Consider the following 17,236-nt stretch of genomic DNA (forward strand, 5'->3'; position numbering starts at 1 on the left):
GCACTGCTTAAGCACAGTGGCAGCTGCTTGTCACAGGGCTGTGCGTGGTGTCCGCTTCTCCTGTTTGCGATCAGAAAGCCAGGCCACTCCTTCAGCCTCAGTTGCCACTGCAGTCTGGCACAGCCGCATCTACACCCATCGCCCAAATCCCCTTTCAGGATCTGTTCACTTGAGGACCCAACACATGCGCTAGATTGCTTGCAGAATTCATTCTTCCTTCACATCTGTCTCATTGGTGGAGAGATGTACTAGTTCTCATGAATACTCTGCCTTCTCGCCCTGTCCCTTAACATGCCACAAGGTCCAGTTCTCTTTGACTGTTTAAAAATATTTGAGGGCTGCATGCTGTTTTAATTTAATTCTCCCTTTCATATGTTCTAATGCTGTTTCTTCACGTTTTTATTTCTCCAACCTCTGCCCCATGTTCCTTCTCATTCCCCCTGTCTGTCCATTTAGCCTCTTTTTGCAGTCTTCGTACCTGATCTTTGTTTATCATCAACACCCTTGTCTGTTTCCAAAAGACTGATATGTTCTTCCTTTCAGATCAGGTGCACAAACACTTTGCTAAGTATGAGGTGGAATACCTGCAGTTTGCCTTTCGCTGGATGAACAACCTGCTTATGAGAGAGCTCCCTCTTCGTTGCACAATACGCCTCTGGGACACGTACCAGGTATGGAAATCTTCACACAGCTTAGTCCATCTCATATTGGCATTGAATGTACTTACTGTCATATGACACACATGTTTATTCGGCACGTTCCTGCCCACTCATTACTCTATTTGGGAACATGCCTTTAGCATAGAGCAACCAAAACACTGCTGCACCCCCATTCAAATGAGGGACCCATATTTCATATAAAGCTGCCACAAACCCCTGTAGGAGTTTGGGAAAGTGACCAAAGTGGCCCTACCCTAGCTCTTAGGAGGAGACTGGATGTTTTTTACAGGCTCATGAAATCCATCAACCTTACCAGGAAAAAAGCGACTGAATCGCTGCTGCCAGGGAGCTTTGGCGATGCTGCATGCTCTAGTGACTAAACCATAGAAGACATCCACACCCCAGAATAGGAGTATAATTGCCAAATGCCCCTTGTTGGAATGGATTTCTAAAAACTGGCCTGGTGGACAGATATTTAGGAGGCCACCCTTGTAGTGAACAGGCAAAACATTTGGGAGTTTAGCCAAACCAATCAAGGTAGCATGGAGAATGAACAACGCCGAGTGTCAGGAGATGAGAGTAGTCAAGGGTCCACAATGAGTCAACGCAGTCAAACACCAAGGATTATTCTTAGGAAGTATCAAAAATTCAATATTTATTTTAGGCCCAGAAAACACACTGAAGAATGACAACGGGTAATATCACACAATACTAACCGCTATAAAACAGATTTCTGAGGCTTGTAGACCTGCTTAGAATCACATGCTGTGCATATAGTCCAACATCTAGTGGGAGTCATGGCGTATTGCATCTTATTTTCAAAGTTCGAAAAGAGATGTCGACTGAGTGTGACTGTAACACTATCCCTAATGTGACATGTACTGTACCCATGAGTTTTCACATGTTGAGGTCCCTCCGATAGTTTTTTCCGCCATACTAGTAAGTTGCATAAATGCAGAGCTCGTAGCTTGCTACATAGTTACATTTCTAAAGTGTCTCTATATTTTGATAAAAATGATCACGTCTTTGATGTTCGCTTGCAACGAAGACTGATTAATGCCAAAGACTTCAACTCTTGACAGCTGTTCGGGAGAATTTCTATTTCTGTGCCAATTCCCTTTAACCTTGGAGACACCCAGCTCTTTTGCTGGACTCAGTGCTTTTTAATGTTTACTCCTGTGTGGAACTTTCCCCCCACTCCCTCATGTGTTTTTCTAATTTGGATTATGTATTTCTCACTGTTTAATGGAGTCTGGTAAACCCCATAGGCTTCTGCTTTGTGCATTGTGACACCCAACACCTTTTGTGCAGTGCCAGTGAGAAGTCCCTTGGACTCCTCTTAATGTTTAAATACATTTTCTTGCATGACCCACTGTTCCCAAGAATAGTAAAATGACTTCGAGGGGATTGGGTCCTCCGACGTATTCCATATCTATGACAGTAATCACCACAGCTGTGCTGCTTCGGAAACTTTTTCGGCGTCTGCGTCCTGCGTCGATGACGTCGATGCGCCGCCGTCGAGGACCTCCTCCGACGTCCGACGTCATCCGATGTGATAAGTAGGACGCACGACGCCAGTAGCCTCAGTTCCGTTTTTTCCGCGAACGTGTTGCTTCGTGTTTCTCGGTTCTAGCCTCGACTCTTTGGAGTTCTGTTCTTTCTGGTTCTTCGAGCCTGTTCGTTTGTGAATATTCCTTCGCAGCGATGTCTTCCACTTCGTCTTCAACCCCGCGTCCGGGCTTCAAGAAGTGCGGGGTGTGTGGGTCCAAGATGTCGGTGACTGACTCGCACGACGCCTGCCTCTGGTGCCTCGGGGAGGCCCACGACACGGATGACTGTGTCGACTGCCTGTCGCTCACTTCCAAGGCCTTACGCGAACGTAAGAAGAAATTGTCGGTAGGTCGGGTGTCCAAGCCCCGGAAGTCGAAGTCGGCGGGGCTTTCGACGGATGATTCGAGGGGTGACTCTCCGCGTCATCGTCGGAGGTCTCGTCGGTCTTCTTCTAGGAGTCGGTCTCGCCACTCCTCTGCCTCTTCGAGGCGTTCTCGGAAGCGCCGTCACCGGTCGCCTTCCAGGTCCTCTTCCGAGGACTCTGCCCGGCACGTCGGTTATCCCACCAGCCGTGCGACGCCGGAGGAATGGGCTTCCTTCGGGAAGAAAATGTTGGCGATTCTTGAGTCGCAGGGTACTCAACCGTCCGCGCCCCCGAGTGGGGTCGGCCGTGTGAGGTCGAGAGACGCCGCTCGCAAGAGTGGTCGGCACGAGTCACGGGAGAGGTCCCGTTCGGACAAGGAGGCTCGTTCTCGCTGTACCCGTTCCAGGTCCCGGTCCTCGACGCGATCGAGACCGTGTGCACCTGTGATGTCTTCGAGGAAGACATCGACGTCTGAGGCGTCGAGGGCGTCGACAGGCTTTCTCGAAGCTCCGGCTCCGAGGAAGTCGTCGAAGCCGTCGACGTTCAGGTCGTCGAGGGACACGCTCGGGGCTCCGGCTTCGAGGGCTGTGTCGACGCCGCCGATATTGGAGGCGCTGCATCTGACGTCGACGCCGATTTCCTCGACGTCGACGCCGATTTCCTCGACGTCGACGCCGATCCTCTCGGCGCCGTTGCCGGTTTTCTCGACGGCGGCGCCGATTCGCTCGACGCCATCGACGCCTTTCGTGTCGGAGGTGCCCCGTGTCTCGGGTGTACCCCCTAGGAAGGCTCTGGCTAAGAGCAGGCACTCTCAGTTGCCTTTCCACCACTTGGATTATATTTCGGAGGCGGATGAGGATTCGGTTGGCCTGGTTCCTGATCAGGTGCCGGATGACATTGTCTCGGGCCATAGTCAATTTGACGATTTGAGGCAGTCGCTGCATGATGCTAGTGGTCTGGACACCTCTCCGGAGGTGGAATTTGGTCGGCCTGAGCCTGGCTCCCATGCCGATTCCTCATACCGGCGCCTTATGGCTAGGGTGTCTGAGTATCTGGGATGGTCTGCTCCCCCAGGGGAGTTTGTGCAGGATGATCTGACGGACATCCTTGATGTTGGTCCCCCATCTGACCCGGTTCTGCCATTCCATATGGCTTTACAGCGTAGGGTGGCGGCGGCTTGGACTGCTCCGGAGAGTCTCCCGGCAGTGGGCAGATCCTTGTCGCGGAAATACCGTCCAGCCAGTGGCGACCCCTGCTACTTGACCAGGCACCCCACTCCGGAAAGTTTGGTGGTGCAGGCGGCCACGGCCCCGGCAAAGCAGGCGTCGTACCCTACCATCCCTCCTGATAGGGACGACAAACGTTTTGATGGCTGGGCGAAGGTGTTTTCTTCTGGTGGTATGGCGCTTCAGGCGGCCAACTCCATTTGTGCCTTGTCACGTTTCACGCACACTCTGTGGAACTGTGTTGCGTTAGCGGCTGAACATATTCCCGAAGGGGACGAACGGGATGGTTTCCTTGCTTTGGTCCAGGATGGTAAGGATGCCATGTGTGAGTCCGTTCAGTCGGGTTTGGACTTAGCTGAATGCGTCAGTAGGTCCATGGCGGCGAGCACCGTGATACGCAGGTTTGCGTGGTTGCGGAAGTCGGGGTTTGCTCCTGATGTGCAGTCCCGGCTCCTCAACATGCCCTTTGATGGTGAACATCTTTTTGGCAGCAAGGCTGACGAGAGCCTTGAGAGGTTGCAGACCTCAAAAGCTGCAGCGAAGTCGTTGGGCGCTGCAGTTCGCCAACCTCCGCCTTTTCGTCCTAGGGGACAGCAGTGGAGGGGTGGCTCCTTTCGCTATTACTCGTCCTTTGGTAGAGCGAGAGGAGCTGGCAGTCAAAGGGGCCAACGCAGGGGTACCAGAGGTGGACGACAGGGTACCCGTGGTGCCAAGGCCGCTCGGGCAGTTGCCTCTTTGCCCTCAGGTAACGCCGCAGCCGCTCCTACTCAGTCATGAGGCCTTGTCCCATGGTTCGCCGGTTGGGGGAAGGCTGGCGCAGCATCTTGTAGAGTGGCGTGCCATTACTTCGGATGTGTGGGTTCTGGAGATCATAACCCACGGCTACTGTCTTCCCTTTCGGCACAGGCCTCGCGACAATCCACCGGGGAACCTCTCTTTGAAGTGTCCGGATCCGCTCCTTGCGCAGGAAATTCAAGCCCTGCTGGAGAAAGGCGCCATAGAACTGGTGCCTGTAGCGGAGAGGAACAAGGGATGGTATTCCCCTTATTTTTTGATTTCCAAGAAAGACGGGGGATTGAGACCCATCATGGACTTGCGCGGTTTGAACAAACTCCTCAGGAAGGACAAGTTCAAGATGGTTACTCTCTCTCAAGTCCTCCAGGCCCTTCAGCTTCAGGACTGGTTGGTGTCACTCGACCTCAAGGATGCTTACTTCCATGTGCCGATCCATCCCAAGCACAAGAAGTTCCTGAGGTTCGCGGTTGGCGACTCGCACTTTCAGTTTCGGGTCCTGCCGTTCGGTTTGACCTCCGCCCCGAGGGTTTTCACCAAGCTCATGGTGGTGGTGGCAGCGCATCTCAGGCAAGGGGGGATTCACGTCTACCCCTACCTGGACGATTGGTTGATCAGGGGGAGCTCTCCCGAGCAGGTCCTGGATCATCTGTCCGTCGCCTGCCACTCCCTTCACAGGCTGGGCTTCTCCCTCTATTTAAAGAAGTCCCATTTGACGCCAACGCAGAGGCTCCAGTACATCGGAGCAGTGCTCGACACTTCCCTGGGGCAGTGTTTTCCTCCCCAGGTGAGGGCTCTTCACATTCAGCAGATGGTGCGCAAGTTTCAGCATGCCCAGACGCTCCCAGCGTTCGAGTTCTTGAGGTTGCTCGGCCTCATGGCATCCTGCATTCTTCTGGTGCCAGAGGCTCGCCTGCGAATGAGATCTTTGCAGTGGGCACTCAAGATGCAATGGTCGCAGTCCTCCGGCAGGATGTCGGACCCGATTCAGGTGCCGCCCTCGGTCGCCCGGGACCTTCTGTGGTGGGCCGTCGAAGGCAACTTGATGAAGGGGGCTCCGTTTTGGCTTCCCTGGCCGGAGGTGACGATCGTGTCGGATGCATCCCTCACGGGATGGGGAGCTCATGCCAACGGGCTGACAGTCAGCGGTCGTTGGTCTCCGTCGGAGTCCAGACTCCATATCAATCTGTTGGAGCTGAGGGCCGTCAGGCTAGCCCTGAGGGCTTTTCTGCCGACTGTGCGAGGGAAGAATGTCCTGATCCTGACGGACAACACAGTGGCCATGCACTACCTCAACAAAAAGGGGGGGGCAGGGTCACTTCCTCTGTGCAGGGAGGCGATGCAGCTCGAGTTCTGGGCCATCCAGCAGGAAGTTTCGATCTCGGCAGTTCATCTGGCCGGAGTCGAGAACGTGACGGCGGACGCTCTGAGCAGGCAGAGCACGATCTCTCACGAGTGGGAGTTGGCTCAGGAGATTCTCCTGGAGATCTTCGCCCTTTGGGGGACCCCTCAAGTGGATCTCTTTGCCTCCAGTGTCAACCGGAAGTGCGAAAGGTTTTGCTCGCGGGAATTTCCTCCAAAAGGAGCCTTAGGAGACGCGTTCGTGGTGGAGTGGTCGTTCCCGCTGCTGTACGCGTTTCCTCCTGTCCCCGTCATCCCGCAAGTGCTGCGGAGGTTACGGAAGTTCGGTTCCCGGATGATCCTCATTGCTCCGGCGTGGGCTCGGAGGACGTGGTACCCGGACCTTCTCGACTTGTCCATCTGCCCTCCACGTCGTCTTCCCTACCGAGACGATCTGCTCTCACGGGAGGGGGGTCAGGTTCTCCATCCAGAGGTCGGATCCCTCAACCTTCACGCTTGGCTTCTGAAAGGTTGAGGTATAAGGATTGGGACCTCCCTGAAGACGTGATAGAGGTGTTGCTTTCGGCCCGAAGGCCCGCAACTAAGTCTCTGTACCGTTGCCGTAGGCGTAAGTTCTGTGACTGGTGCAGAGTTCAGAATGTGGATCCTTTTGCATGTGACATCCCCATGGTTCTGTCCTTTTTGCTTTCTTTGGCCCACAGGGGCTTGCAAGTGGGTACCGTTAAGGGTTACCTGGCGGCGCTGTCCATCTTTAAGCGCTCATCTGAAGAATGTTCTTACTTTAAAATCCCTTTAATTTCACAGTTTCTGAAAGGGCTCACTAATGTGTTCCCTCCGTCGCCTTTCCTGGTGCCCGGTTGGGATTTGAACCTTGTTCTTAGGTTTCTTATGGGTGCTCCGTTTGAGCCGTTACATTCTTGCCCTTTGAGGCTGTTGACTTTGAAAACTGTGTTTTTAGTTGCGGTTACTTCCGCTCGCAGAGTGAGTGAGTTACAGGCACTTTCTGTTAAGCCACCCTTCACTGTATTTCACAAGGACAGGGTTGTCCTTCGAGTTCGTCCTTCTTTTCTTCCGAAGGTAGTGACGGAATTTCATTTGGCCCAGAAGATTGTTCTTCCGGCATTCTATCCTCCTCCGCATCCTGGTAAGGAAGAGGAGAGGCTCCATAGGCTTGATCCTAGGAGAGCTTTGAGCTTTTATGTTTCTCGCATGTCCCGGGTCAGAGTGGACGATCTACTCTTTATTGGTTACGCTGGTAAGCGCTTGGGGCAAGCTGTGACGAAACAGACTTTGTCCCGCTGGATTATTTTGGCCATCTCGGAGTGTTACCGCTTGGCGGGCAAGGACCCTCCGGCTGGCTTGCGGGCCCATTCTACCAGGGGCTTGGCTGCATCTACTGCCCTGCAGAGGGGTGTTCCTATTCGCAACATCTGTGATGCTGCCACCTGGGCTTCAGTGCATACATTTGTGCGGCATTATTCCCTCGATTCCATCAGAGGGCAGGATCTGGCCTTTGGCAAGGCGGTCCTTTGCTCTGCTATTTGATTGGCTATTCTAAATTTTGTTTCTAAATTCTTTCCCTCCTCCTTGATTTGGTACTGCTTTGGGAGTCTGTCATAGATATGGAATACGTCGGAGGACCCAATCCCCTCGAAGAACAAGTTACTTTCTTACCTGGTAACGTTCTTTCGATGGGATGGTCCGACGACGTATTCCATATCGCTCCCGCCCTGCCTTCCCCGCTGCAGAATTTCTGTTGCGTTTGCAGCTTACGTTCCGCAAGGCTTTGTGTCGGACTAGCAGTTGACTATTGTCACACGTTCTGGGGGAAAAAACTACAACTGAGGCTACTGGCGTCGTGCGTCCTACTTATCACATCGGATGACGTCGGACGTCGGAGGAGGTCCTCGACGGCGGCGCATCGACGTCATCGACGCAGGACGCAGACGCCGAAAAAGTTTCCGAAGCAGCACAGCTGTGGTGATTACTGTCATAGATATGGAATACGTCGTCGGACCATCCCATCGAAAGAACGTTACCAGGTAAGAAAGTAACTTGTTCTTTTGTCTTATCTTTCCTTTGGTGGGTCCAGCACACACCACACTGAGTGGTGCTGGGGGGTTACATTGTAACTCCTTATCACACTTATTGTGTAACATTTTGTTAAACTTGAATGGCTGGTGGCAGTAGTTTCTTTTTTACTACCCTGTGCCGTGTATCTGCAGGCTGATTTCTCAGCTGCAGTACAGCACTCAATGGTGACCATTTTCCCTAAATGGCCCAGTCTTTTTTTTGCCCTTTCTTGTCAGTTCCTTTTCTGTTTGACTCTGGTTTGAGTCCTTTGTGCACTTTGCCTTTAGCGGGCTTCAGCCCTGAAGCCCACCCAGGCTCCAGTGTGTCTGGAAAAGCAGGAATTGGGGAGGTTCCAGAAACTTGCCTGTCCTTTGTGTATAGGGGTGCCTGAGTGAAGCCAGTTCTGATTGGCCGACTGGCTACCAGGAGGACAGCCACCTTGTTGGGTGATTGACAGCCTATGGCTGTGAATGAGTGGGAACTTGCTTAAGACGAGTTTTTTTTGGGACTAGAGCAGAGTCGACCACTGCAGGACAAACGAAGACGTCATGAAGAGACGCCAGCAGCAGCCTCCTAGACCGCAAAGTGCTGGGTTGAAACCCTGCAGCTGTGCTGACCCTGTTTACGTTTTGACTGGGAAGACCCTGCGTGGGACGACTTCCTACATTGGGCTGGTGGGACGAAGTAGCCTTAAGAAGAGCTTCGTTTTGATGCAACCCCTGACTTGCTGTGACTTTCTAAGGCTGCAGAATCCCAATGCCGGGATTGTCTTCGGAAGTGCAAGTTCGGCCAAAACTTTGTGTGCATCCCTAGGACCATAGAGAAGCAAGAAATCTTCACCCAGAGTCCCCTCACCAGAGTCCAGGACTGAGGGATCAAGTAACTTCGAACTGAGCTATTTGTTCTGCTTTGGGGCTAATAAAGAGGCGCCAAAACCACAAAAGGCCGGTGAATCAAGGAGAATCCATTGCTGCAGAGTCCCTCTCTCGAGTGCAGATGCAGAAGCCCGCCAGATTTCCTCCCTTTAGTCACCACGCTCAAGGACCAGCAACAAGAGTGTGCTACACTACAACAAGAAGGCATCCAGCTGGAACCAATTCTTCAATTCACAGGTACTGTGAGGCTGCGATATGTCCACCATTTGCTAATTGTGGTGCTTCCTAGCTTGGGGAATACTATTTTAAACCCTTTTGAGTTCACCAACTCGCCTGCACTAGGTTCCCAGCGTGTGCTTCTTCAAGGTGGCTCCCCTTGAGCTTCTGTGATTTCCTATTGAACTACTGACCTATTTTAAAACATTTTCTAAGAGCATCAGAAAATTGAACTGGCCCATTGACTTTGGCTGTCCTGGATCCCCAAAGGCCCCCTTCTGAACCTATTTGCTTTGGCAGTGCTTGTTCCCCTACAGGTTTTAATTGTTGAACACAATTGTTGCTGGCACAAAAGACTGCCTACGTCCCTCTGGGAGAAACTGTTTTACTACTTACAAAGTATGTTCTGATCCAACATTAACTTTGCCCTTCTTAAAGCTCAATATTGTAATGGTGATCACAGATAAGTGTTATTAATGACCTCAAATGACGTTGCTCAATGAGATGGAATATGTATAACATAAGTAAGTTTATTCACCTACTTTATTGCTCTTGTTGAACTGAATCCTAACTTTGGGATTAATGTTACTATTAGTTGCTGCTCTTTAAAGATTGTCTAATTATCCTTGTGTCTGTGTGTATATCTAAATAATGTATTATATAACTTTAGGTGTATGTTTAATTGAATACTTGTATTAACTAGTTTCATTGCACAGCTCTACAGCTCACATTACCCCTCTTAAGAAGAGCCTGGATGCTCACACTACCGACTGGTGTATTACAGGCCTATATTAAAAGCTGGGTTACCTGTTAACAAGAGATGTCTTCCGTAGTCCCGCACCAGTTGCACTGCACTAATTCTTACCTAACACTCAATGGTCACTTTACAGTTCTTACAGCAGCACAGATCATACAGCCTTTTGCTTTTGAAGTCCGGATCCTATCTCCTGCCCTTCGGACACTCCTGTGTGGACCTCTCAACACAGAGGAATGAGCAACTCTCACATAAGGGAAAGGATAGCCTTCCCGCATGGCTCACTTCTCCACGTACAGTCCGCTCCATGGTGCCCGAGCTCCCATGCCATGCTTCCACAGTCTGCCTCTCTGCAGTCCCCAGTGTTTCGGCGTGCTGTACACGGCCGACTGCCTCGTAGCAGTTTCACCCAGCTGTCAGTCTCTTCTCATACAAGATTTCCTGTTTGCACCGGCCTTCCTGCAGCTCCTGCCTATGTTGGTTTCTCCTTCTCATTTTATACACCTGCGACCCTCCAATCGGTTGCAGTTGTGCTTTTTCAATTTGACTTGCTGGACCATGATAAGGTGTTAGGCAAGATTGTGTGTAGTAACCCTGTGGGAGACTACACCAGCCTTGTCCTCTTTGTAATAGGTAACCCAACATTTGTTATCTGTCTGTACTACACAAGTTGGTAGAGTGACTGAGCAGCAGACTTCTCTCAAGAGGGGTCAATGTCAGCTGTAGAGGGGTAACAGATTCACAGTGACAGGTATTCAAATAACACTGATACTCGAGGTTTCTCATTAAAATAATTATTTATTAATTTAAGTCATTTTTTTGAGCAAGCCTTATCTGGAAAAAGCAATTGTGAACAATAAAATGCACGTTCTAACTACATTCGTTCAGTTTCAGTTAAGTAACTAGATACCCGTTTGGACACACACGCGCGCGCACACACACGCGCACACTTCAGTTGCTAGGACAATGTGGACATTGATCTATCACTTTTTATTGCAATACTGAGGTTGTGGAAAAATGAATAGGTAAGGGAAGGAAACGAAGGTTAACAAGTTTCTCCAAGCAGGTAAGCACTTTACAATCCCCCAATGAAATATACAGCTATACAAGTAACTGATGTATGCCTTTTTGAGGGACAGCTGAACACAAAGTCGGAGGGTAAGAAGAGTCTTCAAGGAACCAGGACAGCCAATGTCAATTGAGCAAAGTCTAGGGAAGCTGGGCCACTTCTTGAAGATAGCACAAAAATCTTGCACACTGTTAGTTTTGTTGTAAAAAGAATCACTGTTGGGACACAAACTGGAAGGAGTGTGAAAAGCAAATGGGCAATCAACTCTGCAAAGGGCAGCAAATGCAAGTCTCCACTGAGAGCGCAAGAAAGCTACACACCACCAGAGGTAAGTACCCATAGTTACACAGTACCTTGGGTCTGAAGAAAGGGATCCAGCTGACTTCTGTTCCTGTTGTAGTCCTGCAGATCCTGTTGTTCCTGGGCCTCAGTTGTGGGGACAAGAGGGAGGATGTCTGGGGACTCCTGCACTGCGGTTTGGAGGTCAGCGGCAGCAATGGACTTACTCCACATCAGCAGCACTTTGGGATTTCAGCTATTCGCAAATAGCACCACCGCAGTTCTTGGCCACCTTGTGGGCTCCCCTTGCTTCTGTGGCCCAGCACTCCATTGACGTGGCGCAGGCGTGGGTCGTCCTGCTTCGAAGGAGTCCTTCGAATCTTCCTGGAGCTTGGGTCCAGTTTAAAACCGATGCACTCATTCCTGGTGTTCCTGTCCCTTGGCACTCGGTTGCAGCAAAGAAGTACAGCCAGCAGGGAGAGGTGTTCCAGTCGAGTTTGTCTAGGGGTCAGTTGGTCCCACCAACCCAAGGGAAGAAGTCGACATTCCGGGCTTCTCTAATCGATTCGAAATTTGGAGCTTCAGCACTGCAGCAGGGCTTCACCGGGCAAACCAACAGTCAAGGAGGGTGCAGCAAGCTTCTGTTCCAGTTTCTTCTTCGGTTCCTTCGTCCAGTGGTCGACTCTGCCTTCCTTGGGCTCGGCTTCTATGCAAGTTTCTCCCATTCATTTGCAGCCTAGCTGTCACTCGCACAGCAGGGTGGCTGTCCTCAAAGGACAGCCAGCAGCCAATCACCTTTTGGTGCATTCCTGGAACCACAGCGACTAAGGAGACTAAGCGCAGGGAATTTCGAGAACCTCCCTCGCTTCCTGCCCTGCCCTGCCAGACACGCTGGAGCCAGAGGCGGGCTACACCTGTGAATTCTGCCAAAGACAAAACCACCAAAGGGACCTAACCTGGTTTGAAGAGGGCGTAGGGTAGTGGGAGGAGTGGTGTACTGTTGGCAGCTTCAACTCGGTAGACACCGGATGCTGAGCTTTGGTACGAGTATTAGGTCGGTGTCAGTCCACGTGTGCTGTTGGTGCGGCTTCTGTGTTGTTGCAGTGTGGTGAAGTTCGTGCAGCTGGCTGTGCGAGAGATGGTTGTGAAGTTTTTAAGTATGCAGAGAGTTAGTGTTTATATTGGTTAGTGGGTTATATGACATTTAACATGCAAGCATTCACAGTTCTAAGTGTGCCACTTGCTGCCCTACACAATTGAGTCTGAGTGTGGCACTCACCAACCCTAACAATACCATCCAGATACCACACAGGCCAGTGTTCGTAATTCTATCAAAGTGTGGGACATGCCAACATTCTCAATTCCTTTTTTAAGTGTAGTGCTTGGCAAGCATCATAATTCCGTCTAGGTGTGGCACATGCTAGCATTCACAGTTCTATCTTGGTGCGACGCAGGCTAGGTTGAGGATTCCATCTATGTGTGCACATGTTAAGAATTCTCTGTAAGTGTGCATGCTAACAATCTTGATGCGACGCAGGCTAATCTACACAATTCCCTCCAGGTGTGGTACTAGCAGACATTGGTAAGTAAGTTGGTATGTATTGCAGGGCAACATTTACAGTCCATTTGCAGTGGTCGTAAGTCTTTCTAAGTACGCATTATGTAAGTCTATGGCAGTCTATGCTATGGAAAGGTAAGGTAGAGTGGCAGGGGTTTTCTGGAATAGAGTAATTGCTCTACACCCCACCCATGCCACACTCAGTTTTTGTTGGTGTCTGCCGACTCCTGGCTTCATTGGCTTCCCCTGCGGACACCTACAGACACTACTGGAGCCGCCTCTGTTGGAGCCGCCCTTTGCCTGGGCCCTTAGCCGTGAGGGCTGCACGGGCAGAGGGCTGCCCTGGGAGGACCGGTGATGAAGGCCAAGGGGACCAATGGGAGCGGGGGATGGGTTAGGAGGCGGGAGAGAAGGGGAAGCAGGAAAAGGGCTGGAGTGGGGCTTGGAAACAAGTTATGTTCAAGAGGGAAGTAGACAAGGGGCAACACTCGCCGTGCTCCGATGGAGATGCCAAGCCTGAAATTTGTAGGCCCAGAGGGTGCCACAAGGTCACAAACACTCCCCAGGCTTTCCGGAAATGGGAAACGGACAGGCTACTACCGTACTAGGACTGATATTTCTGGTAGAGCTGGAGATTAACAAGAGATGAGGGAGGGGGGAGGAGAAAGGAGGGAGAGGAACAAAACAAGCGACTATCGTACTAGGCCTGACGACATTTCAGATAGTGCTAGGGGGACAATTAATGGGTGGGAGGGGGAGACACATTTGTTGCTATCATACTAGGTCCAGGGACAATTCTGATAAAGTGCAGAAGTGGTGAAGAATGGCGCCTCCTTCCCTGGCGAGAAGATCCGTGACCACTGGCAGCATGACTGGTGGGGACGATGACATGCTGAGAAGGTCCGGATACCAGATCTGCCTCAGCCAGGGCGGTGCAACAAGGATCATCCGGCACAGACACTGAGTAGATAGATTACTCGAAGTAGCAACGGAGGAAACGCAAACAGAACGAGGCCTTCCCAGGGGAATGAGAATACGTCCCCCATGCTTCCATGCTGGGGAAACCTGCTGGCAAACCTCCGGCACTTGGTGATAATCGACGTCGCAAACAAGTTGATCTGGGGATTGCCCCATTTGCTTAACAGGTTCTCCACTCGGTCCTGCAGAAGCTCTCACTCGTGGCACGAGCGAAGTTCCCAGCTCAGAGAGTCGGCGACTGTGTGCTTGACTCGTGCCAGAAGAAACGGGATGAGGAACATTGCCTTAGCGACGGCCCAATGCCATAAGTTCTGCGCTTCTTTGGAGAGTGCTGGTGACCCCCTGCTTTCTGATGAAAAACATTGTGGTGGTATTGTCGGTAAAGACCTGCACCACCTTGCCCTTGAGGGGTGGCAGGAACGATTTAAGGGCCCAAAACACCTCCCATAGCTCCAGCACATTGATGTGCAATGTCTTTTCCTCCGGCAGCCACAGGCCTCTGGCGTGAAGACCTCCGGTGTCGGCTCCCCATCCCTCGAGGGAGGCGTCCGTCGTTACCCCCTCCTGATGTGGTGGGGTCTGGAAATCCATGCCTCTGGTCAGATGAGAGCGCACACCCCACCATCTTGTCGCCCGATGGAACCCCTCGTTGAGGGCGATCTTTTCCTGGAAGCTTCCAGACACTTGAATCCAACGGGTGTCTAGGAATTCCTGCAGAGGCCGCATCCGTAGCCTGCGGAGGAGGTAAATGCTTGACAACATCATGCCGAGCAGAGACTAGATTGTCCTCACCGTGGCGATCTTCAGAGCGAGCAGCGGTTGCACCTTGCCCCTGATTGCCACCACACTCTCCTCCAATGGTGATGCAAGGGATAACCGTGCGTTGAGCTCGGATCCCAGGAACAGCGCGTCCTGCGATGAAGTCAAGCAGGACTTTGCATAATTCACTGAGAACCCCAGACCCGTTAGTAGGCGGACAGTCCTCGCTGTGTGGTCGACTGTGATGCTCCTTGAGCTGGCCCGGATGAGCCAGTCGTTCAACTTGGACGTGGATCCCTTGCAGTCGCAGATGTGCTGCCACCAGTGCCAGGCACTTGGTGAAGACCCTTGGCCCCGACTTCAATCCGAAGGGAAGGGCCCTGAATTGGTAATGCTTGCCCTGAACGACGAAGAGCAGAAACTTGCAGTGTCCCTTGTGGATTGGGAATGTGGAAGTACGCATCCTCCAGGTCCAACAACAGAAAATCTCCCTCTTCTAGCTGTCTGAGCATGTGCTGAAGAGTGACCATTTGAAACTTCTGGGACTTGATGTATTTGTTCAGTCGTCGGAGGTCTAGAATGGGCCTCCTGCCCCCTGTCTTCTTTCTCACTAGGAAGTACCTTGAGTACACTCCGGAGCCCCGGAACCGCTTTGGGACGAGCTCCATTGCCCCCTTTCTTTAGCATGTCCTGAACCTCCAGCAGCAGCTGAGGGATGTGGTTTTCCTGACGGACCACCAGTGGTATTTGGTGACACTTCTGTTGAAACTCCAGGGTGTGTCTGTGGGCGAAAGCGTCCAACCCCCAACAGTCTGTGGAGATAGTCTTCCACAAGCTGACGAAGTTCGCCAGCCGGCCTCCATCCGGGGTGCACGGGTGGGGGCCCGATATCACGGGCAGTTCATTCCTGCTTGGACGTCATCGGGCCGCCTTGGGGTCCCTGGCGACGATGTCCTCAGAAAGCCTTGGAACATTCCTGTTGGTCTACTGGGCCGAGGAGCAGGAGGGTTGGTGGTACGAAGAACTCTGCGCCGTAACCCTTCGCAGAACGGGGAGGGTTGCCTCCTGAGGCCCGAAAGGACGGTCATTGCTGCTATAGCGTGCCCAGAGCTTGTGCCGTCTGTGTCCGCCTTGATGGCCTGTAGACTCATCTACAGCCTTCCCGAACAGACTGTCCATCAAAGGAGATGTCCAAAACCCTCGCCTGGACATCCTATCGAAAGTTGGTGGACTTGAGCCAGCCACCACAACTAAGGCAAACGCTGTTGTCAATCTGGCAGAACCCTCCGTCAGTGATGTCCGTGGCCACCGTGATGGCGTGGTCCGACGCCACCTTGCCTTCTTGCAGAATTTCCAACGCCTCTGAACTCTTGTCATCGGGGAGGAAGTCCAGGATGGGAGCAATCTTGAACCACAGCTCCCGGTCATAGCTCGCTACGATAGCGAGGGCGTTGGCAGACTTGATGGTAATCGCCGCAGAGTTGATAACCCGTCCCATGGCATCTAACTTCACCTCGCTGTCCCGAGGGGTGGACGCAGCTGTGGAAGAAGCACATGACGACTTATTAGCCGCTGCCGAGACCAATAGGATATAGTGACAGTTGGGCCCTCAAGCACTTAGGCGCAGAGTGCGGCACCCTGTACTTCTTCTCAAGACGATCCCTCTTCGCCTGGGCCGTAGAAGGTTTCTTCATCGGAGACAGGCGTTCGTCCCAAATGTCATCCAAGAGTGGGACTGAAAGAATGGTCTGCCCCTTCGCCTCACGGCGCTGGAACAGGAAGCCCTCCTTCTGTGGATTGAGCTGGAAGAGCTCTGAAGCTTTGGAGATCATCGTGTAAAACAAGTCTTGTTAAGCAAGATTGTTTGCAGCACCCTTTGGGTGCACTAAAACAACCCTGACCTCCTGGCAATAGGAACCCAACCTTTGGTAGAAGTCTGTACTACACAGATTGGTATCGTGTTGAGCAGCCAGGCTTATCTCAAGAGGGGTCAATGTGAGCTGTAGGGGAGTTACAGAGATTGACAGTGACAAGTATTCAAATAAACTCTTACAAGGTTTCTGGATTAAACAATTATTAATTTACCAGTCAGTTTGAGTAAGCCTTCTTTAGAAGGGGGTGGGGGGAGCAATTTAACAGTAACTCAAATACACTTCAAAAATACACACTCTTAAGATTACTAAATCAGCAGATACCCTTTGGGCATGGCCCACAGACACTACCTACACCCTCAGGTGACTTCAATAGTTAGGGTGATGGGTACATTAATATATCACTGTTGCATTTAGAATCAGCCTTAGGAATATGTCAAAGGAAAAAAGGTTGGAACAGGAAATCACACAAATTCTGTAGTAGGTAAGTACTTTTGGTAACCCCCAATGCAAAGTTAGTTAACCCCTTCCTGGAAGGAGGATAAAACACAATGTTAGGGGGGAGAAGAGTCATCCAGGGAGCCAGGCTAGGCGAAGATCAATTGGGCAAAATTCTAGGTGAGCTGAAGCACTTCTTGCAGGTAAGTCTTGCACAATGTTTTAGAAGTCCTTGTAGAAAAGAAATCAAAGTAGGGTCACAAGCTGTTTAGATTATACTTGTCAAGTAAATAATCTATCAGCAACTCTAAAGAGCAACCACAACAGGACTCTCCAACAGAGAACAAGTGTAGTTCCATAATACGAGGCAAGTTCTCTCTGACTTTACGGTACCTTTAGGTTGAAGAAAAAG

At 51.4% G+C, this 17,236-nt stretch overlaps 1 protein-coding gene across 1 annotated transcript in view; it reads left to right on the plus strand.

Annotated features, from left to right (window-relative positions):
- Positions 1-17,236, plus strand: part of TBC1D22B (TBC1 domain family member 22B) — a 455,793-nt gene that overhangs the window by 361,533 nt on the left and 77,024 nt on the right. Inside the window, exon 11 of the mRNA XM_069633426.1 lies at positions 544-671. Coding sequence (XP_069489527.1) covers positions 544-671 — 128 coding nt within the window. The remainder of the gene's footprint in view (positions 1-543; positions 672-17,236) is intronic.

Source organism: Ambystoma mexicanum, chromosome 13, assembly GCF_040938575.1.
Source record: "Ambystoma mexicanum isolate Mex_15411 chromosome 13, UKY_AmexF1_1, whole genome shotgun sequence".
NCBI classification, from domain to species: Eukaryota; Metazoa; Chordata; class Amphibia; order Caudata; family Ambystomatidae; genus Ambystoma; species Ambystoma mexicanum.